This window comes from Natator depressus, chromosome 10 (assembly GCF_965152275.1).
Source record: "Natator depressus isolate rNatDep1 chromosome 10, rNatDep2.hap1, whole genome shotgun sequence".
NCBI classification, from domain to species: Eukaryota; Metazoa; Chordata; order Testudines; family Cheloniidae; genus Natator; species Natator depressus.
The window spans coordinates 47,974,654-48,002,180 of NC_134243.1; the positions used below are offsets into that span (position 1 = coordinate 47,974,654).

At 50.9% G+C, this 27,527-nt stretch overlaps 1 protein-coding gene across 6 annotated transcripts in view; it reads left to right on the forward strand.

The window, feature by feature from the left end:
- LINGO1 (leucine rich repeat and Ig domain containing 1) overlaps window positions 1–27,527 on the forward strand; it is a 447,785-nt gene that overhangs the window by 394,433 nt on the left and 25,825 nt on the right. Inside the window, exon 6 of one of the 6 annotated variants that reach the window (XM_074966039.1) lies at window positions 2,980–3,138. The exons of 3 other annotated variants lie outside the window; for them this stretch is intronic. Coding sequence is in view for 1 of the 3 variants with exons in the window: in XM_074966036.1 (XP_074822137.1) it covers window positions 6,889–6,894 (6 nt within the window). In the remaining 2 variants the exon portion in view is untranslated. Of the gene's footprint in view, window positions 1–2,979; window positions 3,139–6,402; window positions 6,895–27,527 lie in introns of those variants that run through there. 2 more of the 6 variants (XM_074966036.1, XM_074966041.1) reach the window with 2 other exon arrangements.

Sequence of the window (27,527 nt, forward strand, 5' to 3'; positions counted from 1 at the left end):
AACAGCTTCAGCAGTGCTGGATCTGGATCTTCAGAGAGAATTGCCCTTAGCAGCTGGACTACTGCCATTCAGCAATCTGAACTGTGAGTGGGATTTGCAGTGGGTGGATTGACGTAACCAGGGAACTCCTGCCTGATGGCCATTCAGAGAGGCTGGTGGGGAGGGAGGAGAATGGACTCCTGCAGATTTACAGAGGCCTTTAATCCTTATCTGAATGTTATAGTGTTGCTGAATTTTCCTAGATTCCCTAATAAATATCCCCTTGTTTTGAGAATGTGTACAGGTGGGTGGGTACAGGGTGTTCTGCCTGCTAAGGGCAAATTGGAGGAGGATTTACTTATTTTTCCAAAGATCCAGGTGGGGGCTTGAGCCAGTTTTTTTGCTCATCAAGCGGGACCATAGACATATTCAACCCAGCCCTTCTTGCTGTAGTTAACCACCTGGCAGAAGAGTTACAAAATTGTTTTCCCTTTTCACCACCTCCTTTTCTCCCAGCTATCCCTAGCCGTGTCATGGACAAGGATGGTCCTGTGATGTGTGAGGCCCAAGCTGCCCAAGGAGAGACTCAGGCCATGACATGTCCTGGTGCTAAAGGAGAAAATGGTTTCTCACAACATATCTGGAGGGAGAAGTAGGTCTGACCCCTGAGCTGCAGAGCCTGCATGGGACTATAGAGCCCTCAGAGTATGGGGACCTATGGCCAGCTCTGGATCTGGACCAGAAGTGCTGAAATGCCATGAGAAAGAAGCTATTTTCAAGGTATTTCCAGCCTGTCTGGAAGCAGAGGGAACCTCAGCAGAAATTTCCAGGCCAGCTCTGCAGAGCTCAGTTGTTTCAGATAGTTTGGATAACTGGCTTCTGAACTCACCATTGCATCTCTGAGCTGAACCCAATTTCCCAAGCTCTGGAACTTTGCCTCAGCTAGCAATAATGGGTGGCTTTGAAGGGGAGGACTTGGGTGCTATTTACAGATGTGTGGGAAAATAAAGGCCAGATAAGCTGATTTGGCTTCTGTGATACAGGATGGGTCTAACTGCAGCAAAGCCAGGCTATTCACTGTGGTGTGGATTATTTGCATTTCCTTGGCTGTACAGATGTCATGTGCACCCCCATGCCAATCCCATGGAGAAATGAGGTGTTGAAGTTTTGGCCACAACTCCTAGCAACAACTCACCTGCTGCAGGTCTGGTGAACTTCCCTGCTGGACCTTTGCAATAAGTACAGGCTAGCCTAAGTAGCTCCCTACAGGCCTTGCCTGTGGGACTTCGGAGCGTTCCCTGAGAAAGGGGAGCTGCTAAATAAAGGGACCTCCATCAACGGCTCTGTGCTGATCATGGGTTAACAACAAAGCCAGTCCCTTCACTCAGCCTCCACAGTGATTCATTCTACTCCTTAACACTGCCATCTAGTGGGCAGTGTTGAGGCGTGGAGTGAGGCTGCCTTGGTATGTATCTCAGTGAGTTTCAGACTACACCCTCTCAGCTTCCGGCCCACGCTTCCTCATTAGGGGCCTGATCCTGCTACCACTCGTGTCCGCAGTAAAATCCCCACCCGTCTGAGCAAGAGCAGGATAGAGGATAGATTGTTTTTAGATTCAAATTTACCTCCATCCCTCATGTACTTTATGTTTTCTTGCTTTTCCCGCTGTGTTATTTTATCAACGCCAGAGTCATTAGGAAAATCGCTAGACTGAAGTTGTAGAAAAATGGGATTTATGCAAAGGCAATTGATCCCACGTCATTTCCAGCTTCCGGTGCTAATATTGTGAGGCCGGGGCGGGGGAGCATTTGTCTCAAGTTTGGCAGGTCAAAAGCATTGATGCAGGATGCTCCATGCATCCCCATTGATCTAATTTCCCTGACACCGTACCCCCCCCCCCGCCCCGACTCTCTTTCTATCCCTCTTTCGCCAACACATTTCTAAATTACAAATACGCACATATCCTATTTCTGTTTATGCTCCAAAGTATCTTACCTCCTAAAACCCGCCTCTTCTCATTACGAAGCCCCAGACCCCCTCTCTCAGAAGTGTTGTCATTACTATTAAAGATGTGTTAGGTGTCAACAGCATGTTCTGAGCTGTGCAAGACAAGTCAGCCCCACCCCCAACTTGGAAGCACCATAGGAGCAAATGATGGTGGTAATACAGTATTGTCTTGGTCATCTGCTAGCAACAGTATCATCCTGGTAATATATATACAGGGTGCGCATATTACATCTTTTGGTGGATCAAGATGAATTAGGTGGTGTCTTCTCTACATAGGTCTCACCCTGCTCTGTAGAAAATACTATACCGCGCCATCCATTTCAATGGGGCTTGTAAAGCAGATATCAGACTCTTTTCCCACCCTGAAGAGCTGGCAATCTAAACTGTTGTTTGCCTTGGGTTTGCTTGGCTTGCATAATTCAGATTGTCAGCTCTTTGGAACCGGAAGCATGCTTTGTCTATGTTTGTAAAGGGCCATTTACATTTGTGGTGCTGTTTAAATATGCATGATAATAATAATAGTAATAGATGTTGATCTTGTGTAAAGATCTGAGACCCACTGAAAAAGACTGCATTGAAGATCCCTTGACCTCAAAAGTGAAAGGGTTGTGTGTGCACGCACGTACTGTATATACTGCAATGGTGATCTTTGGTATAGCGAGCACATCTGTGCTTCATTTGATCTGTATTCTTATATTTATCATCTGTAATATCCAAAGATGGTGGATCATATGTAAGAGGGGTGTGTGTGTGTGTGTACGGGCACAGAGCTCTGAGCAGAAATAACTGAAGTTATTATAGGTGATTTAAACCTAGTCTGGCAAGTCTTGTCTTCTTCCGTTTGTTTATTTCATTTCAGTTTGCAGGGATCCTTTGGGAACACACAGGAGGATAACAATCTGTATCTATGCAGGGTCTGAGGGTGACTCCTGGGCAATAAGGCTCAGCCCATTCTTCCTGGGAGCCAACCAGGGAACGCCTTACAATTTGCAGGGACCTAAGTTAGCTGAGGGAGGATTGAGGTGGTAACCTCTGACTCGGCTGCTGGAAGGAGTGCTCAGCCTCAACCTCCTGTCACACTGGAGATGGGACTGGTGCCGGGATTCATTTCCACTCTGGTCCCGATGTCAAAGGAGGAGTCTGGGTCAGCAGGTAAGATTGCAAGTTGTTGTACAATGGCACAGAGCCCTCATAAGGGCAGGGCCCCAAACAGTCACTTTGTTTGCATTTGCTTGAGGGAAGCCTGTGTGGAGCACCTCACTGTCTGGGAATCTTAGCCCTTTCCCATATCCATCAGTGGCTCACTTACATGGCTTGTGGATTAAGGCCAGATGATTATTATCGAAAGCTTCTGCAGGCAGAAATAGCCATCCAGGCCCCATCTAGAGGCTCAAGTGGGAGTTGGGTAGCCTGGCAAGCAACTTTGTTGGCCAGTGCAATGGGCAGTGGTAATGGATTCTGAATGCAGCTGCCCTGCCTCTTCCCCTCTTTGGCTGGAAGGAAGGTTGCTGTGACTGGGGATTGTTACAGGGCAGAGGGAAGGCAGAATGGTAAAGATCCCCAAAGAGCTCTTCTGGAGGGGAACAGGAAGTGAAAGTGCACATTAGAAACAAAGTTTGTATCCATTATCGCTGGAGAAAACTGCCTCGGATGGAAGAGACATCATTAGACAAATCCATGAATATTGTTATAATAAGACATTCTAGCAGAGCGCATATAAGCAGAGGGCATTGCTATGTCCACTGAAACCCATTCTTTTTAAATGTAGCAATGGACAAAAATCAGAAAGTTTCGACATTTGGTTCCAGTTAAGAAGCCAAAACCTGGAAGCTTATTGAAACCTCTGAAGCTTTGGAGTTCACAACAGTGCCCAGATCCCTCCCTCTGACATGATTCTGCCTTTAATAGGCCCACTGCTGGTGATCAGTTGTTCCCATGTCTTCAGTGGGCTGCTCTCCTCTCGCAGCAGGATGAAGGGAGATGCCCCCACAGGCAACCTCACGCTGGTCTAAATGTGCTGCATGGCTGTAGGGAGCTTAGCATGAAAGGTTCAGTGGGGGTTGGAATTGATGCAGAGGCAAAGGCCACCCCACATTTTAGTTTGTCATGGCTGCCTCCCCATTTCCCCCAATGACAAACTTAGCATGCTACATTCTATGTAACACCCACATCCACTGTAAGCAGAGGGCGCTCTACTGGCTTCAATCCATTCTCCATTACATGTGTCAGGAGACAGTATGGTCCAGTGGAGCCCAGGAGTCAGGAGATGTTGATTCTGTTCCTGACCTGGACACTAACTTACTGTGTGGTATTGGAGCAGGTACTTAGCCTCTATGTGCCTCAGTTTCCTCACCTGTAAAATGGAGGTAATGATATTCCTCCCTTTTGCAAAGTGCTTTGAGATAGCTGGAACATAATTGCTAAGGAGGGCCCAGTTAGTAGAGCACTGCTCTAGGGCAGAGGTTCTCAAACTGTGGTCCGTGGACCACCAGTGGTCCACGAGCTCCATTCAGGTGGTCCGCAGATAGTTCTCTCTAAGGTGCACACCTGGGCGGCCACACACAATAGAATGAAGGGCCACCCACCTAGTGACTGGAGCCATGCAGGCGTAGCTCCACTAATTAGGTGCCTGGACCCTGGAGAAGACGCACATGTAAGGTGAGGGGGTGGCCTTGGGGGGAATGGGGGGTAGGTGGGAGAGGGCAGTGGGGTGAGAAGAGGGAGTGGGGGGAATTTGGGACGTGCAGAGCTATGGCGGCCAAAGAAAGAGGCGACTTTCCCCAGCTCCAGGGCTGTGGCTGCTGGGGAGAGACCCCCCTCCTTCCCAGGCTCAGCTCTATGGCTGCTCTGGTGGGGGAGAGACCCCTCTCCTTCCCAGCTCCAGCTCGGGGACTGCCACGGCAGGGGAGAGAGGGCACATCCATTGCATTAGAAAGATCAGACTACAGATATTAAAATATGAGTTGTGTGCTTTTATTTGTAGAACAAAAAATGTTAATTATTAAGGTTTTTTATATATAGCTCTTTTATCCAAAGCGCTTTACAATAGTTAGCTAACGATACAAACAACATTTGGAAAGGTCATTAAGTGGTCGGCCGAGACCCTCAGCAATTTTCAAGTGGGCCACAGAAAAAAAAAGTTTGAGAACCACTGCACTAGGGCTCAGGAGTCCTGGGTTCTATTTCCTGCTTGGCTGACCTTGGGCAAGTCTCTGTGCCTCAGTTTCCCCATCTGTAATATAGAGCTGATGCTATATTGACCTCCTTTCTAAAGCATTTTGAGATCTATGGCTTTAAAAGTGCCATATAAGAGCTGGGTATTATTTTTCCTACCCTGTGTTATAACCCATTTGTCCATTATAAATGAAAGGTACCATATCAGAATCAAAGCCCTGCTCATTGCTGTCAGCAGAGCCCTCTCTAGTCCAGGTTTCAGAGTAGCAGCCTGTATTAGTCTGTATTCGCAAAAAGAAAAGGAGGACTTGTGGCACCTTAGGAACTTGTCAGAGTCTGGGATCTGCTGGGCAGTTTCTCGTACATGTGATCTTATCGGGGTGTTTGAAAGATGTCAATTCCTACATTTTCATTCCTCCGATTGTTCTTCCCTGATCTCTGCTCCGCCTCCCCACAGCCTCGCTGGACTGTGCATACACCACATTAGCACCCTCTGTTGGAAAGCAGAGACAAGGCCGATCACTTGTGAAGCTATAATAAGACAGTGCCCGTCAACTGTCAAGGAGGACCGGGAGTGTATGAAACTTCTTAGCTCCCAGCAACGTGACCGGCATAGCCATATCAGCCCAGCACTGGCCGGAACTCTTGGGACGCTGGTCTCGGAGCCGGAATCCAGGGAGGAAGCCTAGCGAACATGGGCTTTGCGGTTGGCCTACGTGCCCAAGAAAAGCTGGCACCTCCTGGTGAGGTGAGGGTGGGAGAATCCTAGAGCCAGCACCCTTTCCAGGTGAGGGGTGAAGAGAAATGTCCCACTCCCAAAGGATATGTCCCCTTTAACCCGCCACCTCTGCTATCTTCTGTTGGCAGAGTGAGCATGCCCCTGCAGGGCACCCCTCCCCAGAGGGGGAGCCACTACCAAGCCGGCAGGAGCTGCCCGTGCCAGAGCCCGGATCTGGGCACGTGCGCTGCAAAGCTGCAGGCCAGGGGTGGCCCAGGCAGAAGAGTCTCATGGCATCGCCCCAAGCAGCCAGCCCCCTGCCTGGGCTGGGCTGTTCCCGCCTCTGCCCGCACCCTGCCTTTTCCGCCACTCGCCGCCTTGGAGTGGGAGGGGAGGCTGCTATTGATTGCGGGCGCTCAGCCTGGCTCCGCCAGTTCTGCCAGCAGGCTCGGGCGCTCCCCGGGCTCCCAGCTGGCCACGCCCAGTGCTCTGGGGCCCCGCCCACCGCTCTCCGCCCCTGCTGGAGCTGGCGCGCCCGCTCGCGGTGTGTCCGGGGGGCCAGCTCCCGAGGAGGCTCGCTTCGCCACAGCGCTACGTTCAGTCGCCGGCTCATCCCCACCCCGCAGTAGCTGGGGCCGGAGCGCGAGTGGCGGAGGAGGAGCAGTGGGGGGGCCGCTTATCCCGACCCCCCCCCCTTTGTCTGGGTTTAAGGGAGGAGATGCCTCCCCCTTCCCCCCGGAGCCTCAAGCCCACCTTCCCACCTGCAGGAGCCGCGCTGGGGGTGCGGACAGCAGCTCGCCCTTAGAGCCCAGCGGGCTGCCCGGACCCCAGCGCCCCCCACCCTGGACCCGGCTCTCGGCCCGGGAGGGGGGCTCGGCTCGAGACGGAGCCCGCAGCCTGCGCGTGCTGCTGCCTTTCGGCGAGGAGAGGTGAGCTGCCTTGCTGCAGGTGGATTTGGGGGCTGGGGGAGATGCCATTTCTAACCGAGAGAGACAAGCGGCGAGAATGAGATGCAGGTAAGAGCTGGGGCTGGGGCGGCCCGGGACTGACGGGAAGGCGAGGCTGGGCTGGTCTTGCCCAGGCTCTGGGAAGGGGGAGTTGGTCTATTTCACTTGCCCGGCAGCAAAGAGGCGAGCTGCAAGCCTGGGGTCTGTGCCTTGGATTGCAACCTTCCGCTGGGAAGTTTGTACGTGTGTGCTGGGTTTGGATGGATGGGGTGAGCTGTGTGTGTCAATATGTGGGGGAGGATGCCCATTGAATGGGTGTGAGAGCGTGCTGGGTTTTTGGCTGGGTGTGTGTTGCTTTTTTACTGAGGGTGTATGTGTGTTATGGAGGGCTAGGAGTTTGTGTGGTGGGTCTTTGTGTGGAATGTGGGTATGTGCGGGGCTGGATCGTTTAGTGAATGGGTGTGCAATTGTGTGTCTTGGCCCTTTTCATTATAGGGCTGTGTGAGCAGGAGCGCATTTTCACGGGAGGGCTGTGAGTTTTGTGTCAGTGTTCTAGGAAGGATGTCAACTGGGGCGGGAGAGAGGGGTTCTTTCTCCCAAGGGTGTGAGTTGGGTGTGTTGGTCCTTTATGTGTGTGTGTTGTGTGTATGCATGTTGGGTTGGGTTGTGTAGTGTGTGCTGGGTTCTGGGGCTACAAGGGTTTGGGTTGCCAGAGCCCTGCCAGCTGCCTCTGCCCTTGTGCTGGCTACCTGGCAGCAGGAGTGCTCTGGCTTTTTCTGCTGGCTCTGCCCTCATTTTCCTTCTCTTCTCTCCCTCCCCGCTGCCCCTTCCCTTTCATCCCCTCACCTGTTTCTCCATTGTCCTGCATTGCTGGGCATTTAATTTCCCATATTGTTCCCTTCCCCCTTGTCCCTACTGTCAGTCTTTGGGGGTCCAGCACTGGTTGTGCCCAACTCCCCTACCACCACCACCAATGCACCCTCGCTGGCTAAGGAGACTGATGCCAGCAGCCATCCTGAGCCAGGTCCCAAGATACCAGGGTGACAGGCAACCTTATAAAAACCTGGATAGACAGACAAACGGATGGATGGGTCAATGGGGCTCAGCTGTTAGCCGCTGTTTTCATCCTAGTCCAGCTAATAAACTGGCGCTTGGCTGTGCTGGGGGGTGAGGGGAATGAGGTGCTGGGTTGCATGGTAATATGGGGAGCCTGTCTGGTCCAGCTAAGCAGATGAGTTAACTGGACTGGAACAGATTACACATTCAGGTGGGGTGTCATTGGGACAGCGCTACCAACCAGGGATCAGCAGAGGCTGATACCAGGGAGATTAACCTGCAGTCAGAGACAGGCAGTGCAGTCTGAGGCATGAAGAGTTAATGTCAGGTGGGATTAGCCTTCAGTCCCAGCTACTTCAGCTCTGGGGCAGGGCAGTCAGGGGTGTTCATGGTTAATTTCAGCCTGGATTAGCCCTCAGTCACCGAGAGCTTAATACTGGGGCAGGATTGTTGGGGGACAGAAAGGGTTAATTTCAGGAACTCTAGAACTGAGGGCTAGCTCAGCAGGGTGGAAAGGGTTAATTTCAGGAGGGTTGCCCTTCAATTCGAGAGGCACCAGTGTTGGGGAAGGGTTTGGAATTATTTTATGTTAGGAAAAATAGCCAGCCCTCAATCATAGTCTGATGATAGTGTCAGGGGAGAGAAAGGGTTAATATTAGAGGGGCTCAGCCCTCCGTTCCCGACAGCCCAGCATCAGAGCAGGGAGGGCTGCTTGCAGGGAATTCAGCCCATCCTGGATGGGGCTTCTCTAACATAGGGGCGTAGCTGGGATCTGCCATGCATGGACAGGGGGTCCAGACTCTGGTGATACCAAGGGGAAAAGACAGTAACCCCAAGGGAGGAGCCCAGCCTGGCTGCCCCCTGAATAGAATTTTCCTTTGTTGTTGCCTTTTTACATTTGTGGTGCTGATCAGATTTTTCACCTTTCTGTCTCAGGGAAGTAAAAATATTCCAGAGCCAAAGGTGTTGGCCACCGCGTGCTCAGGATGCAGGAGCTTGTGGGCTCAGAGAACAAACAGGAGGTTTGCTATTTCGGGGAAGACAACTCACTTGTGGGTGGGGTGGGTTTGTGCATGGGTTGGGTGAGAGAAACCTCTCAGAGTCCTTTCACGGTACGTGCTTGTTGGATCACAAAGACCTTGTTCTCTTGCCTCCCTCTGCGTGTGTCTATCTGAGCCAGCCATCTAAGCATTTTTAGCGCCCGTACAACCATAGAAGCTAGACATCCTTCAAAAGTAACATCCCCTTCCTTCCAGAAGCAAATGGCTTTGTATTACAGTTCTGCAGGACGTGTTTGGGCAGCAGCACCGGGCATGGAGCAGAGTGGGAGCCACCGGCCCTGTGCTGTAGTCATGGCAGATGCTACTCTCGCTTTCTGGAATTCATGCACTTGCCCAGAGCCTGACCAAGGAGAGGAGCTCTTGCATTTGATCAGCAAAGTTATGGTGAAACACTGGGTGGGTCAGGAAGCAGCGTGAAATGCAGGAGCTCTGTAGCTTTGCCCAAGATTGGCCTCATCTCCTGTCCCCCCTTCTCAGTTTTACTCCCCCATCTCCAGCTGCCTCTTTCCCCTTCTTTCTATGCAAACCTCAAAGCCAGCCCTTAGACTGGGATTTCCACAGCTGTTTGTACATCTCCCTGCCGAACACCTTCAGTGAGGATTAACCCTGTCCTCCCCATTCAGCTTGTCTCAGGAGCAGCAGCTCTGAGCTCTTTACAGCTCTGACATCTACATAAAGCAGAAACTACAGTGAGGACCACCATTCAAATCACTGCCAATAACTAAGTAACTGGGCAAAGATGGGGGGCTGGAATGATACACCTGTGGACTTCAAGGTCGTGACTCAGGCATCCCCATGCTCCACTCCTTGAAGAATGGGATTACAACACCTCCTGAAAGATCCAAACCCCTGTAAGATCAGGTCCCCCCAACATCTGTTAATTGCATTCCTCAAATATCTGAAACTCCAGTGATCCAAATATATTCAGTGTCCCTATCCACACGCTCCTGGCATTCCGATAATCAAGGCAGGTATCATCTGAGCTCCAGCAATGGGACCAGTGGCCCTTAGGAGCATGTTCTGTTCTCCCTCCCTCCCACCACAGCTCATACCTATCAGTACTATGTTGCTTGAACATCCCATGATGCTTTACTTCTAGGGCTATAGGAACCAGTTTCACCCATCACTTGAGGGCGAAGGGTTTGATGGATTCCTGTCCTTTCCCCCAGGATTCATGGTCTTCCTCCTGCTACCCAGGGAGCCTGTCTCTATTTAGAATGTCACAGGCCTGCATGTGTGTACATGTGCAGTGGGATTGTCTTTCTTTTAGGTGGTTTGGGCTGGGGACAGGACTGGAGGAAGAAAAGAGCAGGTCTGGTGGGACTGGCATGCCAGAAGGCTTTTCACTCAAGATTAGCGCTAACCCTTCCTCCTTTGCCTTCTCACATTCTCCTTTCTGGAATGTATGATGCTGGGAGTTCACTGGTTGTCTACAGCTGTGGGGAACTGATTTCGTTCTGAAGCTTTGAAACTTCTCTCAGCCTTTGCTCTCTTTGGCCATGTCTACGCTGCAGGTGCTACAGCCTTAGTGTAGATGGTTCCTACAGCAAGCGAAAGGTTTTTCTGTCAGTGTAGGTAATCCACATCCTCAAGCGGCGGGAGTTAGGTCAATGGAAGAACTCTTCTGTCAACCTAACCACTTCTATGTTGGGGGATTTCACACCTCTGAGCATCCCCATAGCTTAGGCAGGAAGTATTCTGCATGAAGCTGGTTCCTTTTCTCCTTGCTGTGATTCTAATTAGGCCTAAGCAGCTCTGAATTGAAGGAAAATGTGGGAGCAGAGGTTGGAAGGTCCTTCACTAGTACTGTAGAAGTGTTGGAAGATGTCTGGTTGGAAGCTGGCCTTAGTTTTGTTGTAGGCTTGGAGGACACCTGCCTGAACTGGAGGATATTAGACTTGATGCAGTCAGAGCACACATAGCTGGAGTTGTTTAGAGGACTTGAGGAGGAGTGAGGTTTTCCAAGCCTCAAGAAGAGGAATTAATTACAGAACTAATCATTAAAAAAAGTCTAATACAGTTACTGTAATTACACTGTAGTTATACTGCAACTATAATGTAATTACTTTGTGGTACCTCTAATTACCAGTGTTTTATATGACTGGAAGGTTAACTGCATGACTGAATTACTTAAAACTCCTTTCGTTTCATACTTAATCCATTTCACTGTAGTACTGCTGAAGTCACACTGTTCGGTACATGTAACTAGTACAAAATCCTATAACTTGAGGTTTAATTCTATAGGTTGATAAATCATTTTATAATTGGGCTATAATTGCAGTGTTATAATACCATAATTACAGACATTGTATTATAAAGTGCAACTGAACTGATGAGGGTTAGATTAGGATTAATACATTTCATCCGGTATTGCCTTGTGTGTATGCCTGTCCCTACTCTCTTGTGGAGCTGCTCATGTATAATGATTCCCACTACTGGCTAGGCTTGTAGGGCTACTGTAATAATCCATATGCTGTGTACATCAGACACAATTGTTATATCTACACCTGGGGAACTGGGGGTAGAATCCTACTCCTTCAGCGCCAGAAACTCAGGCCTCTGCCACACCATCTAAGGACAGCTCCTTTAGGCACCATTCATTAGGCCCCTTGCAATCTCAGTGGGACAGCGACTGCTCCTTGACACCGTGCACCCTCAGTCTGCCATGGCGTGGCTCACGTGCCGCACAGACGCCCATGGTGAGTTTGGAAAGCGTGGACATGGCCAATTTGGATTTGATCCATATGTAGTGACCCTGTGCTGTACTGGTCTGTGTATTATTGCTTTCTACTACAATACGATCAACCCATTGTCCTCTGACCGTTCTAAGCCCTCCCTCTTTTTAGAGGCCTGGGTTTGCTGTGGCGTAAGTCCCAATTCCTTTGCTTTCACCACGATGAGTGGCGCTGCCCACCGTTAGAGTGAGACAGCAGTGATCCTGTGCCTGGCTGAACGGGGCGAGTTGCTCTTTTCATTTACCAGGGAGTGGCCTGGGGTTTTTTGATATCATGACTCGCTCTTGACAGTTTTGTGATATATGTGCAGATGGCTCATGTTAGCCACAGTTACATAGGTGCCGACTCTGTGGGTGCTCCAGGAAATTAGTGGGTCTTTAGCATGGGCACCCAGCTCCCCTTTTTCCCCCCCCAGCGCCTCCCACCTGTCAGTGGCCTTGCCGATCAACTCCTTCCTTCCCTCCAAGCACCTCCTGCCTGCCGCAATCAGCTGTTCTGTGGCATGCAGGAGGTGCTGGGAGGGAGGGGGAGGAGAGAGGGCTGGGAGCAGAACTGAGCGGAAAGAGGTGGGGAAGGGGTCGAGTGGGGGTAAGGCCTGGGGCAGTGTTGGGGGTTCAGCACACCGGGGGCCCGGAGGAAGCCAGGGTCTGTGCACAGTTATATGCTATATGTTGCTTGTGGGGTTGCCAAAACATGTCCACCCCTACAGCTCAGGTTCTCTTCCACTTCTCCTTCATTCTTCCCTCCTTCCATGCTCTCATTTGCGCCCACGTATGCCTCTGCTTGCTGGGTAGGGTTGCCAACTTTCTACTCACACAAACCCAAACACCCTTGGCCTGCCCCCTTCTCCGAGGTCCTACCCCCGCTCGCTCACTCATTTTCACTGGGCTCGCTCGGGTTGGGGTACAGGTTCTGGGGTGGTGCCAGAAATGAGGGGTTCAGGATGCGGGAGGGGTTTCCAGACTGGGGCAGGAGGTTGGGATACAGGGGCAATGGAGGGCTCTGGCTGGGGGTGCAGGCTCTAGTGTGGGACCAGAGATGAGGGATTTGGGGTGCAGGAGGGGGCTCTGGGCTGAGGGGTTCAGAGCTGGGGTAGGGGATTGAGGTGTGGGGGGGGATGAGGACTCCAGCTGGGGGTGCAGGTTCTGGGGTGGGGCTGGGGATGAGGGGTTTGGGGTGCAGGAGGGTGCTCTAGGCTGGGGATGAGGGGTTGGGAGGCCGTGAGTGGGATCAGGGCTGGGGCAGGAGGTTGAGGCACAGGAGGGGATCAGGGGTGTAGGCTCCAGGCGGCGTTTACCTCAGGCAGCTCCTGGACGCAGCAGCATGTCCCCCCTCCGGCTCCTACATGGAGGCACAGCCAGGTGGCTTTGTGCGTCGCCCTGTCCACAGGCACCGCCCCCACAGCTCCCGTTAGCTGCGGTTCCCGGCCGATGGGATCTGCAAACCTGGCGCTTGATAAGGAGATAGCACGCGGAGCCCCCTGGCTCCCCTATGCCTAGGAGCCAGAGCAGGGACATGCTACTGCTTCCAGGAGCCGCTCAAAGCCACAGCAGGCAGGGATCCTGCCTTAGTCCCACTGCACCAGCGACTGGACTTTTAACAGCACAGTCAGCACCGCTGACCAGAGCCGCCAGGGTCCCTTTGCAACTGGGCATTCTGGTGGAAAACTGGACACCTGGCAACCCTATTGCTGGGACACCATTTGATCCTACAGCGTATGTGCACAAAAGGTTTCTGCCACTGCCATCCACCAAGTTCTAGAGTATTAGTAATGAATAAAAACCTTTCCAAGTCACACAGAGTGCACAAGCCACATGCATCCGATGAAGTGAGCTGTAGCTCACGAAAGCTTATGCTCTAATAAATTTGTTAGTCTCTAAGGTGCCACAAGTACTCCTCTTCTTCAAGCCACATGGGTGTGTGGCAGGGCCTTTCTGTGGGTTCAGCATCCTTTTATTGTGTTGTGTTTTCATTCTCCTGCGTCTCTGTGTACAGCTCCCATCCAGGAGTGGATGTACCAACCTACCAGGGCAGAAACTGTTCCTGACCCAACCAGAAGCAAGAATCACTGGAAATATGCCAAGAAAGCCTTGTCTCTTGGATTTTCTCATCTAGTTTTGCAAATTCAGGATTTAGATCATTCAGATGAGCTGCTGATATTCCTGGAGCTTATCCTAGCTCCCACACCTTAGAGGAGGAGCCAATATGACAAAGAAGGGAGGTAGGTCATCCAGGGCATAAGATGGTCCAGGTGGAACATGCGTTGCTGGCACATGATTTATTGTAAATCCTGGTTTTGCAACAGATCCATGCACAGAGCTCCCATCGTAGTCAATGGGAATTCTGTGTGTGGAACAACTGAAGAATTGGATTCTTGATCTGTGAGTCAGCTCATTGCCTGCTACTCAGGTGTGTAAAATGCTTCCTCTAGATTATCCTGGGCTTGTCTGTAAACAGTGAGGCTGTGGTCTCCCACCCCTAACATAATCATTGCAATTTTCTTCCTCCCTTTCATCCCACCTCCCTCTATGATAACAGCTCTCAGGGTGTACCTGGACCTATGGCCCCCAGGCTCATCTGTGGGTGAGCATCTAAAGAACTGGCTTCATATTCAATGGTCCTGAGCACCCATAGCTCCCATGGTGTCCCTGCCCTTCAGTGGCAGTTGTGAGTGCCCAGCATGCCTGAAAATCAGGGCATGGATTTAGATGCCTAAATAGGGAATTAGGCACCAAGTTTGGAAATGTTGGCCTCTGGTTTTAGTTTGGGGTCGAAAAGCAAAATATGTAGGCCAGTGTTCTGCTGTTACGATTTGGGGAGCACCCACACAGTGCAAGAAGACAGAAGCCCTCCCCCAAAGAGCTGACCCTCCATATCCCCCCTGCCCATGTGGGCTCTCTGCATCGCGGATCACAGCACGGGGAAGAGCTGCCTTGCCTGGCCTGCTATCCCCCCTCCCACACAGGAGCGGAGTGGGGAGTAAGCTGCATTACCGGTTACTTTTCTGCTGGAGCAAGGGGAAGCAGTGTCCACATTGTGATTCTGCTGCTTTCTGGGACACCCCAGCGCTCCATAGCAGCTGCAGCAGAGAGGGCGAGACGGCTCAAGAGGAGAGCGGATGAGCAGGAAGGGGCAGGGTTGGGAAAGGCCTTGGGGGCAGGGACAAGGAGTTGGAGCTCTGGGCCTGACTTTGCTCTCATTAAAGTTACCGGACAGATGGATCAAGGAAGGGCTCAAACGTGGCACCCAGGTTATTGCTGGGTAACACGAAGGTGATGGGTGCTGTTAGCAATGACAGGGGATGGGGTCTGGGGTTGGGAAGAAAGACTGGGGCTTGAGCTTTGTCCATGTTACGTTTCAGCAGATGGTGAAACCTCTAGGAGCTGATGTGCCATAACGTGTGATGTGAGGGTCCATCAGTGCTCCTGGGCATTGCCATTATTGGCCCATTCTTCAGGGATGGGAGAGGTGGAAATCCCATGAGCTGCTGAAGCTGAGTGGGCCCAGCCCTCTTGGAATCCAGTTCAAGTCTCTAGCAGAAGGTGCAAGCAGATCTCTGGGGGTTTCAGCTGAGTAAGTGAACCAAGCAACCCAATCCCTATTACCCTTCCTGGAGGGTTAGCCCTCAATTCCAAAAGCAGGCACTCCCGTGGCAGAGTCCCTGGGTGTACCTTTCATTTTCCATCCTGTTCCACTTCACGGAGGGGCATTGTGGAAGGGGAAGAATGGAGGGGGTGCAGGGAAGCTCAAGAGAGGGCATCCATCCCCATCCCCTACTATTTGCTCACACCCTCACACATACTGTATAAAGCTAGGGGAGGTGTCAGGCAAGAGAGTTGTCGGTAAGAGAGTCTCAACTCATTACCTGCAGGTCTTTGTCCCATGACTCTGGACGAATGGGATGCTCTCAACAGAGGACACCCTACTGCAACATGCAGTTATTCTCAGCTAGAGCTGCGTCCATTAGAAAATTGTCCCCCTCAACTCCTGGGACTGGCATGGTGCTGGCTTCTCTTGCAGACGGAGAAGGGGTTGTGGGGAACAGGCCACCAATGTGACACTCTGTGCTATGCCTCCCCCAACCCCAGGAGTTTTCTAGGTGTATCTTTCCAGGAGCATTCCTAAGGGCAGGAAGAGAACATGTCCGAATGCCCTTTGGGCTGGCACTCTTTTGGCAACGTGGCCACCATGGTGAGGCTCAGTATTCAAACACTAAATGCCAGTCTTGAGGTCAATGATGATGGATATTGGTGGGGTGAGGTTTGGGGTTTTTTCCTCCTGGCCCTTTGGCCAGCAGTGTGTCCTTCCAGAATGAGCTGGCACTGCTCAGCTCCCATTTTGGTGTCACTGAGGCTGCTTTGAGCGTGATGGTTTGTGGGCTTCGGTTTCTGCTGTGACCAAGAGCCAGCCTGACCCTTTGCCCAGAACTCAAACTGATCTCTGAATGCCAGCCATATTTTTTCAAAAGTTCCACTTAGTTAATTTTCCCTCCTCATTATTCTTCTCTTATTGGTTAACTACATTCCCTAGTTCTGGAAATGCGTCTCGTGCTGCCAGAATGTGCTGAGGTTGCCCTGGCTGGGAAGTACCAGCAATCTCACAAGAGTTTCAGCCCAGTTTTGCTGGCCCATGAAATTCTGAGGAGGATCTTTCTAGGCTGTGATTTTTTCCAAAAGTGCCTAAGTTACTTGAGAGCACAAATCCCATTGATTTTCAGTAAGACTTTTGCTCCTAAGTAGAGCTGGTTGGGAATTTCTGTCAGAATGATTTTCCGAAGGCAAATGCAGTTTGCACAAAATCAAAATTTCCCCAACATGTTTGGTTTTGAATTCAAGAAAACATTAAACTGCATTTCTCTTGTGGTGCAATGCCTTATGGGAGTTATTGTTCAGGCCCCCATTTTCTCCTATGGGCTGGACTCCCTTGAAGACTACACCTCCCATAATGCAATGCAGGTCCAAGCTGTGTGGTGGGTCATGGAAGTCACATGACTTGGGGTGCCTTATCAGAGCCTAGTCCAGCCCAGGAGCCTGCCCTACAGGGGAGAATGGGAATGTCTGTCTCATGAGCTACAGCTCCCATAAGGCTGTGGGGAAATGCAGTTTAATATGGCACTGACTTGAAATTAAAAGTTTTGGGACAGTTCAATAAACCCAAACTAAACATTTTGATTTCCAGAACCTTTTTGACATTTTTCAATCAAAGTTCTTTTGGAATGGAATTTCTATTCTGTGACATTTCAAAATTTCAACATTTTATCCTAATTTGAGGTGAAAACAAATGTTAAAATGTCAGAATTTCCCACAGGACAGATATGGCAAATTCCCCTCAGCTGTCCTCCAAAGTCATATCATAGAATCATAGAATATCAGGGTTGGAAGGAGGTCATCTAGTCCAACCCCCTGCTCAAAGCAGGACCAATCCCCAATTTTTGATCCCTAAATAGTCCCCTCAAGGATTGAACTCACAACCCTGGGTTTAGCAGGCCAATGCTCAAACCACTGAGCTATCTCTCCCCCATAGGTGCTTCAAAATACCCCATCCCTAAACTTTTAGATACTTACATGAACTGACCCTCTAGACCTTGTGTGGGCTGCCCATTCTGTAGAATCTGATACCCTTGCGTAGAATATTACGTTCCTTCAGACCTAGTCCCCTTGCAATCAATGGAAGCACCCGTGGAGCAAGGGGTTACTCATTGTGGATAAGGCAGAAGTGGGCAAACTACGGCCCGCAGGACTGTCCTGCCCAGCCTTTGAGCTCCTGGCCCGGGAGGCTAGCCCCCCGGTCCCTCCCCCGCTGTCCCCCGTAGCCTCAGCTCACGATGTCACCAGTACTCTGGGCAGTATGGCTGGCTCCGTCCGGGCTGCATGGCTGCAAGCTCCTGCCACTCTGAGCAGCATGGTAAGGGGGTGGGGAGCAGGGGGGTTGGATAAGGGGCAGGGAGTCCTGGGGGGTAGTCAGGGGACAGGGAGCAGGGGGAGGTTGGATGGGGCAGAAGTTTGGGGTGGGTAGTCAGGGGACAGGGAATGGGGGGGTTGGATGGGCGTGGGAGTCCTGGGGGGCCTGTCAGGGGGTGGGGGTGTGGATAGGGAGCGGGGGGGGTTGGATAGGGAGTGGGGTCACGGGGGGGGCAGTTAGGGGCGGGCTGTCCCGGGAGGGGGCGGTCAGGGGACAAGGAGTGGGCTGGGGGCCTTGGATGGGTTGAGTGTTCTGAGGGGGGCAATCAGGGAGCGGGAAGTGGGAGGGGGCGGATAGGGGGAGGGGGCCAGGCTGTTTGGGGAGGCACAGCCTTCCTACCCAGCCCTCCATACAGTTTTGCAAGCCTGATGTGGCTCTCGGGTCAGAAAGTTTGCCCACCCCTGGGATAAGGGAATCAGAATTCAGCGTTTTGCTGATCAGATGCCTGGCTGACCTTTTCTGGGAATGAAGCTTAGGAGAAGGTGGTAGGGAGCCATTAAGTGAGCAGAGCAGAGAAGATGGCAGGTTCATGAGGCTTGTCTCAATGACAGGTTGGGACTGGTTCACAGGGAGAGTCCTGGTTTATATTATTCTGATGCAACCACCTCCTCTTATTCTCTCTTCCTTCCTTCCTTTGTCCCCTGTCCCTTCCTGCTCTCTGCCGCTTCCCCCTACCGCCCGTCATGCAGTTCCCACTGATCAGCGCCCCTCTGCCTCATTTTCCCTCTCTCTGAAATGGGGCTAATCGTACCTTCCTGCTGAGGGGAGAGGGTATGCATGTACTGAAGTGCTTTGAGATCTGAAGATGGAGGGTGCTATGGAAGGGCAATTAGTACGTCTTATATTAGCTCTGTCACAGCCCTTCTTCAGGCTTTGGCTTTTACAGGAGTAGTGGGGAAGGCTCTGTCCAACCCCATCCCCCTAGTCCTGATGCATCTAGTCAGTGCCCGGGGATTCCCTGCTTCCATTTTCTACTCTCAGCAGGAGCCCAGGGGAGGCTGGCTGTGTTTTCTAACCCTGTGGGTTTGTAACCACACTTTCTCCAGAGGAGACTGCAGGGTCAGAGGGCGGGAAGAGTTGTCTCCTTTATTCTGCAGTCATTGAAGCGAATTGTTAGGACTAATGATGGAACCAGATGAAGTCTTGAGCCCAGGGACCAGATTCCATTCTCCATGTGTAACTGAGATTAGCATCTGGCGCCCTAGGAATTTTAACTCTCTGGTGGGTCCCTCCTGACTTCCATGCGCTGTTCATGCTGGAGTGGTTCCTGTGAAGCCAATGGCATGGCCAAGAGGGTGGAGCCACTGAACCTATTCAGCAGCAGGGGAAAGGAGGAGCTATGTCCCTCGGTCCTGCCTGGTGCTTTCATAATATGGAACCATTTTATGAATCAGACCAAACAAAAACAAAACAGATGTTCCTCAGGAGGAAGAGCAGGGAAGCAAAAGGCAAGTGAGATGCACACTACAGCAGCTTCCTCTCCTGACTGAGATAGGAGATTCCCCACCTGTGTCCTGTTATGAAGCCTTATCAATAGTCCAGATGAGCAAGCTGATGTATTAGTGTGTATCATACTGTCTGTGCCCAGCACTCCGTGGTCACTGCAGGACAGGTCTACCCTGTTCTTGCCACAGATAGGCTGTATGAGTATAGGCCATCATGCATAGTGAGTGGACATGTGCTCCATGCAGCACAGACCGCTGTGGGAAGAATGCAATCCAGGGTTGTCTCCTCTACTATGAGGCCATAGCACTTCCAAGGAGCAGGAAGAGGGTGTGGGGTGGGTATGTATATGTCACTGGTGCCCCATTGGCAACCATAGGACAAAATCCACAGATATGAGACCTATGAGACTTTCAAGTGTCCACCTGAAAACAAACCTACAAATCTCTGGGGATGCCAGGCCCAGGGAGGAGAAATGGGCACAGGGGTGTTGGGGCAGGAAGGCAGTGGTTAGGAGAGAGGTGTAAGGGAAGGGTGCAGCACAGATATGGAGCGGAGAATAGAGAGAAAATGCAGAGAAGTCAAAGGAGGAAGACACAGACCATGGGAAGAGGGGGCAGGTTAGAGGAAGATATAACATGGGGGACAAGACCCCTGGACAGGGAATGTGTATGGAAAGGTCAAGAATGCAGGGACAGGACAAGGGATCCAGGAGAAAGGAGGTGGCAGGTGTGGGGCGGGGGGAAGAACATCCTAAAAACACCAGAGCATAGGAGGACAGGTCCCCATGAGAGACTAGCAGTGATTATAGAAAGAGGTGGGCTCTAAAAATGAACCTTCTCCACTCTCCCTTGCAGGGTTTCTATAGTTAGAACGTTGTTTCAAAATGGCAATGTTAACCTGTTAAACTGCTTGGTTTATCGGCAGAGGGGAGACTGGAACTGGGGCAAAGGGGGAAGTGTTCTATCAAGGGCCAAAACGGTGCTGCAGCGCACAGCCCTTCGCAGGCCCAACTCCCAGCAACAAGGGCAGAGAGACTGGGCCCTTGCTGTCCTTGCAGAACAGTATCTGTAGTGTTACCCTCAGATCTTCACCTGACCCTGTACTCCTAATGCAAAGCATCAGACTGACCCATACCTAGTGCTGCAGCCTCTGTCTGCACCCTGACCAGCATCATAGTGTCCTAGCCTTCACCTTCTTTGCTCACTAGCATGCTAACCGCTACCCAGGGTCAAGCCAATGGTGCCGTACCCAGTACACCAACCTCTACCTACCAGCCCAGCTAGGAATATAGATGGCCAAACTGGCTCAGAGCTGTGGCCTGTCTAGTCCAGTATCCTGTCTCTGACAGTGGCCAGCACCTGCTGCTTCAGAGGAAGGTGCAATTAACATCCCCCGCTATCACCAATAGACAGTTATGGAATAACCTGGCCACAGGCAACATTTCTTCCTGACCCCCATTTGTAAGAGGCTGGTTTCATGCCCTGATGCATGAGGGTTTATGTTCCTTCCAAAACTCTTTAGTGAACTCTGTTATAACGCTGTATAGTCTTGTTATCCCTATAAATGTCCAATCCTTTTTTTTTTTTTTTAATCTTGCTCAGGTCTCGTCTTTGAATCGGTGGCAGAGTGTTCCACAGGGTAATTGTGCATTGTGTCTAAATGTATTTCCTTTTATCGGTTTTAAAGTCCCACCACAGAGCTTCATTGAATATCCTCTCTTCCTTCTAGTAAGAGAGAGGGGGTGAATGAGTATATTTATTTTGTATATGCTATCCTGTCCCCTCTTATTTGCCCTCCCTGTAGAGTTAACAGTCCTGCCTTATTAACCGCCATTCATAGGAGAGTTTATCCCTCCCTAAATCAGACTCCTCTCCTGTCTCTGATCCCCTGCTGTAGCCTTTTTGAGATGGGGTGATCCCAGTGGAACACAGTATTCCGGCTGAGGACTTCCCATTGCTTTATAGAGTGGAATTATAATACTGTCAGAATTATTTTCTGTCTCATTCCTTATGCATCAGAGCGCCACGCTGACCCCTCCCCAACACTCTGACTTCCACCTGGTGCCCTGACCCCAAACAAGCTACACATCCTCACCAAGCCCTCTGACTCGCCCCCCAGCACTAAGCTGCCCCCACCTGAATAGATGTTAATGTTTAAAAGTCTCGGTCTTATAGCCTTAGCACACAGCGGGAGCGGGGGCAGGGGACAAGGAACTCTGCATGTACCAAAGGGGGGGAATAAAGTGTGTTTACCTGGATCTTGAAAGTTCCAATTCAGCAGCTCCTGCCCCTGATCTGATAAACCTGGGAACCAAAGAGAGTGTTTTTTTTGTTTGTTTGTTTGTTTTTCATCAGGGTGTTGTCAAAATAAAGTAATGTTTGTGAAGCACTTGACCACTACAGTGGTGAGCGCCATAGAAAAACCCATGAGGAAATGAATCATTCTGTCTTCAGGGCAGGGTTTGAATAGCTTTTGAATAGCGTGCGGTAAATAAGGCCTCCAAGGAGTGGGGGAGAGGACAAGGCACACCCACTGGGCTAGGTGTTAGGTGCTGTGACACTGCAGTCAGGAGTGTGATGGAGACAGAGATACAGATCTATGCAAACAGGATCTCTAGATTTTCAGTACCCCTTGCTTCAGGAAAGGAGAGAGACACTCTGAGACGAGCCTTTCTTTTGGTATTTGGGTGCTTACAGTCAAAACATGATCCAGGAAGTGGTCTGAGTCACCCTCTCGAAGGAAACATGGCCAGTGGGAGAAGATGGAGAATTAAAGGAACCCCTAAAGGTTTGGTTTGAGTCTTGAGCAAAGATTTGGTTCTGTTCTTATTCTGTCTGAATCAAGTTGCCCTAATTTGCACGCCATCTCCTTCAGGCCTGGAGTCAGAGATTGCATGTCTTTTCTTTGACCATAGTACCTTTAATGGTACAATATCTGGGACAGGTTTCTCTGAGTGGGGTGGGGGCTGGGAAGGGCAGGTGGTGCCCACTGGCTAGGGAGATAGGGATCAGGTCCACAGCCTTGTGCTGGCTTGGTCAACCAGTAACACCACTGAAGACGAGCACTGGGGAGGGAGCCCTTGGTGGTTTGCATCACTGTTGAGCATACAGGGAGGTAGCAGGAGAAATGGTGGCCTGATACCCGCATTTGGGGCCTTGCTGTGTGTGAGGTGATGGTAGATGTGTAAAAGGGGGACATGTATATGTGGGGACGTGGGGTGAGAGTCTGCATGGACGTGCCCTGCACTGGACTGGACATATTTGGGTGCTCTTCAAGAATGCACACTAACAAAAATAACCCATGATCAGCCTCAAACAAGCAAGCCTCCCTGTGGCAATTTATCTCCTCAGTCAAGCACACACAACTCGCCAAGTTGCACATGCATAACAGATGGGCTGAGGACCCTTGTACTGTAGTGGGTTTGTGGCAGGTTAAGAACGCTGGCTAAATGTGTGAGTGCCATTAATGCCAGTTGGGGCGGGGGAAACAGAACCCCTCCAAACTCCTGAATATGAGCCAAGAGCTCCCAGTGCCAGAGAGGTGACTGCGAAGCACATGTGCTTCTCAGGGATGCTTTTTCTTTCTCTCCAACTGTCCGCCTTTTCACTCCCATCAATCTCTCTCTCTCTAGCTCTACCATCTTCTCTGCCCTCCTCAATTTCTCCCTTCCCCTCATGCTATCTCTGCCACTCTCTCTGCTCCCCATCTGCTAGGCCAGCTTCTCAGCTGGTGTAAATCGACATGGCTCTGTTGAAGTCAATGGAACATCTATGTTGGTTTACATCAGCTGAGGACTGGGTCCTCTCTCATTTTCTCTCCTCACCCGGCCCCCGCGGCACACTCTCTCTGGGTCCTCCCACTCTCCTGGTTATTTCTCTCTCTTCTCCCTCTCCATTTGTCCTGCATTTATCACCTGTCAAGGAGGCTGCGAGGAGCAATCCTTGCACTTTTGCTCTGGCTCCCACAGAGCAGTTGCTTTCCAGCAGCAGAAGGTCTGTATGCTTTTGCAGACAGGTCTGGGGCATTCTATTGATAGAGGGTAAACAGGGTAGAGCAGGGAGCCCCTGGCTAGTTGCTGGCTGCAGGGGAGGAGATAGCGCTAGTGAATAGTGCAGACTGGAGGGACCAGCATCCCTCCTGGAGAGCAGATCTCAGGGGTGAGACGGAGTTGCCATTAGAGGCTTAGGAGAGGGAAGTAGAGACAATGAAAGCACCTGACCCCCTAGTTATTATCTCAGTTAATCACAGTCACTATTAACCCATCATACTGCTTATGGATCATCAGAGAGAAACAACACGCCTGGGAGGGGGGGCCTTTAACCTGTTACAAGAGCTTTGCCCCCATTCCTGACTGGTGCTAGTAGGGAGGGGCAGAGCTCAGCTTGCCCATGGTGATGGATTGGCCTCATGTCGGAGCAGCATGACCATCGCCCCTGTGCTCAGGAGGCGTTGCAAGCAGGGAATGGCTCTAGTTAGATGGATTGCACGGTGGTGGATGTACCCGGGTAGGTGCCATTAATTGTCTGCTTGACCCCAGTAATCGAATAAATGCTAATAAACGCCATGAAAGGCCCCGTCTCCTCTTTAGCATGGGAAGGTAGTGCCAAGAATCATTCATCACTGACAATAGCAGGATGAAGCGCGGGTCAGGCCAGCTGGCCCAGAAAGGAGTCAGAGCTCAGACGGGGGGTACAGGGAGCAGGCAAAGGGCCCAGACCTTTCCCCTCTCTGTGCTCCAACACAGGCCCAGCTGTTGTGGGCTCTGCTGGGAGGTAATTGGCCATGATGGGAGCTAGGGAAATGCCCCAGACTGAGAGATACCGTCCAGCATCGAGGAACCATCCACTAATGGCCAATAGCCCCCTCCGCCCTGCCCTGTGGAGGGAGGATGTGGCCCTGAGAACACCTTCTTACAGCAACAACACAGAGTGGTTTCCCTGAGACTGTCCAACCATGTGTCTGCTCACAGACATCTCCAGTGCCGGTGGAAGGGGCAGGAGGGACTGACAGTCTTGGAGACCACAGCCCTATGTTACCCATAGAAAGGAGAGCAACAGTACAAGCTTCCCCCATGCTGCCCACCCCAATAAGCCTCAATCCTAAAGGGACCAACTTGAGAGCATCTGCAGGGCTCATTCACATCTCCAGGGCCTGTTCAGTCCTGGCCTCGCCCCTGAATCTGCCACCAAAGCTGCCATTTAGCACCCATACTGATATAGAGATCTGTGTTCCTGTACGGGCTGAGATGCTGTGCTGCTGGGTAGCCATCTGGGAGCCACTGCTTTTGTTTGCTATTGATCAAGGATGGATTTTCAAGGTGACCACACAGACCATTCATAGAGCCAGTGCACCAAATTCTTTGCTGGTGCCAATGGACAATGCTCCAATGAAATCAAATGAACTGCACTGGGAGAAAACTTGGCCCAGTCACTCTATAATGCTGCCAAACAGGGAGACAGAAAAGGGGGTAAACTGCAGCTGGAAGAGAGGATCTATAAGGGGGCTGCCTGCACTGGGGTAGAGATGGGTGAAGGAGGCTGGCTGAAAGGAAATGTCTCTAGGAGCCTGGAAGAGTGCATCTATAAAGGTAACTCACAGCTAAGACAGGGGTCTACTGGACTGTAAAGTGGCTGCCTGCACTGGAGTAAGGGCTGGGTGAAAGGGAGAAGGGGGCTGCAAAGCTAAAACTGCTGCCCTGATAAAGGCGCTCAGCAAAACCGCCCGATACTTCATGAGTCACAAACCCAGCTTCTTGCCCCACGCTAAAGTCTCCCTTATGGCGTCTTGGAGGTGGCTGGGTTTGTTTTTCATTTCTCCTTCCATTTGCACAGACGTTCCATAGCATGGCTGACTCCTACTTCTCCATCCCTCCCAATCCCACAATTCATCTCCAGAGTCCGGACATCCAGCGGAGAGCACTGACCACTAACCAAGAGACATAAGGCATTTTAAACCAGCGACCAGACAGAGGATAAGCAGGTGATGGGTGTCTTTGCCATCTTTGGAAGAGGTGATAAGGGCCACCCCAGGAATTATCAGCCCAGCCTTACTTCACTACTAGGAAAACTGGCTGCAAAAAAAAAAAAAAAGATAGAAATGTCATTGGAAATACATACACACGTGGGTTGTGATTTTCAAAGCGACCTAGGCGATTGAGACGCATGCCTTTCATTCATTTCAATAGCAGATGTGTATATCTAAATTCTCTGGTCTGCTTTGAAAATCTGAGCCGTCATGGGGGCAAACTAGCACAGCTATGGTAAGGGCCGAGCACGCCTCTCTAACCTATAAGAATGCGCTGAGGGAGTTAAACTCTTAGCAAAAGTAAAGCAGGTGACTGTCATTTCTTTAGACTTTCAGATGGTTTAATTATTAAAGTCCCACAAGAGAAGGTGTTGAGGAAACTTGGCAATCTAAGAGTGAAAGAGAAAGTCCTGCCATAAGAAAAGGATCAGAAAAGAGAGGAAGCAAAGGTCAAGAGTGAATGAATAATTTGGGAACCCTGACATCAGTGCTAGGACTCAAGTTGCTAAATATGCTAATTAACACAGTCCTATTGGAAGTGGGGTGACAAAATTGCCTAATCCAGCCGAATTACTGGGGTTAGACCAGACTACAGGGAGAGTCATGACCTATCAAAATTGGGGGTGCGGGGAGTCAGGGAATGACCATGTCATTTGCTGCCATCACATAGATCACTCTGGATGCATGTTTCTATCCCTTTCCCCCTACCCTGTGTCTGACCTGTCGATTTAGATTGTAAACTCTCTGGGACAGAGACTATCTATCTTCTACTCCATGTTTGTACAGCACCTGGCGTGAGGGGGCTGCAATCTTGGTTGGTCCCTAGGCTGTAATAGACAGGATTAGTAAGAGTGGGAGAGAGGGCCATGCAATGGCCGATCAAGCTAAATGCACACAAGTGCCAGGTAGTGCACATTGGAGGGACCCATTTAAGGACCTGTATGAGTCTTTTGGGGTGGGAGGAGGAGTGGGGGGGGCTTAAGGAAGATGTCTGCTCAGTGCACAGCAGTGGTTTAAAAATGAATAAGATTCACTAGGGGACAGAGAATAGTACAGACAATAGAGGGGTTGCCAGTAGCAGGAACCCACAGCTCCTTGGTAAGGAGTGGTTGAGTGGTGCATTCCCAGCTGGAAGTCCAAGAGATATTGTGCATGAGAATTATGGCTGATGTGCAACCCTTTCATGGGAGAGAATGAGACAGAAAATGAACCGCATGTGACAGATGTTGGCCACATCACTTAATGCACTGCGGGCAGGCACTCCAGTGCTGTGGTGATGAGGGCAGTACTAGAATAGGATGCTCTGTGTGTAGTTTCTACATGGTCTTGTGATATCCAAGTCAATTCTTGCAAAGGTGCTAGTCCTCAGTGAGGGCTGTGTCCCGGACAAGGTGCACATCTCAGCTGTAGCCATGTAGGAGAAATTATAAGAGCCCTTTAAAAAATGGGGAAGTGCATGTTTCCCTCTTTCGCTGGACTCAACCCCAACTGATAGGATTTTTGCAAGCTCTAGGGAAAGTATTTGCTTGAGGCAGAATTAGTGAATTTCAGCCCCAAATGGGAATGTTTTGGAAAGTTATGCGCATATTAAAAACAGGGGCTTCTCACTGAATTTATCATGTAACCTTAACAGTAGCAAACTGTAGCTACAAAGGTGCCTGCCTTCATCCGAACAAGGAAGAGTACCTGCTATCACACTAGCTAGGCTCTCAAGTCTCATGCTTCAGGGTATCAGGACAGACAGCCTGTTGCCCGGTTGACCCCGTGTGGGGTAGGGCTTGCAGTGAAGAATAATGATCTTGGGGTCTGGCCTGCAAGTCAAGAAATCTTGGTTCAGTTTCTGTCTCTGCCGCTGCCTGCCTATATGAGCTAGGGCAAGTGCCTTAATCTCTCTGCCTCAGCTCCCCATCTGTAAAACATAGAGGGTGATGCTCCCCTACTGCACAGCAGTGCAGAGGGTGAGTTCATTGTGTGTGTGGCACTCCCATCCAACAGCTTGGGAGGCCAGAAAAATGCCTGGCTAAAACCCCTACCTCTGAAGTATGTAAGGCCGGTGGTTGTCAGGGACAGCAGACCAGGCTAGTTAAATGACTGCTTGGTTCCTATATGCTCATCCCTAAGTGCCCTTAACTACCCCAACTCCCTGGTGTTCCATCTTCAGCTCCTTTAACTGCTCTCCTGTCTCTCCATTACTTTCAGGATCCTCCGCCCAGCCCTTTAGCCAGCAATTTCCCGCCGTGCTGAGGTTTCCTAGCCTGAAGGGGTCTAAACGGGACTCAATCGTTATAAATATCCCCTTGAAATGGAGGGCACTGTTAATCTTCTCCTTTAATGAACAAGACGCTCGGCACCTTTGCTACAGAGATTTGTACGCATCTCCCCTCCCACGTCTTTCTGATTCCCTCCCCCCCAGCTCCCA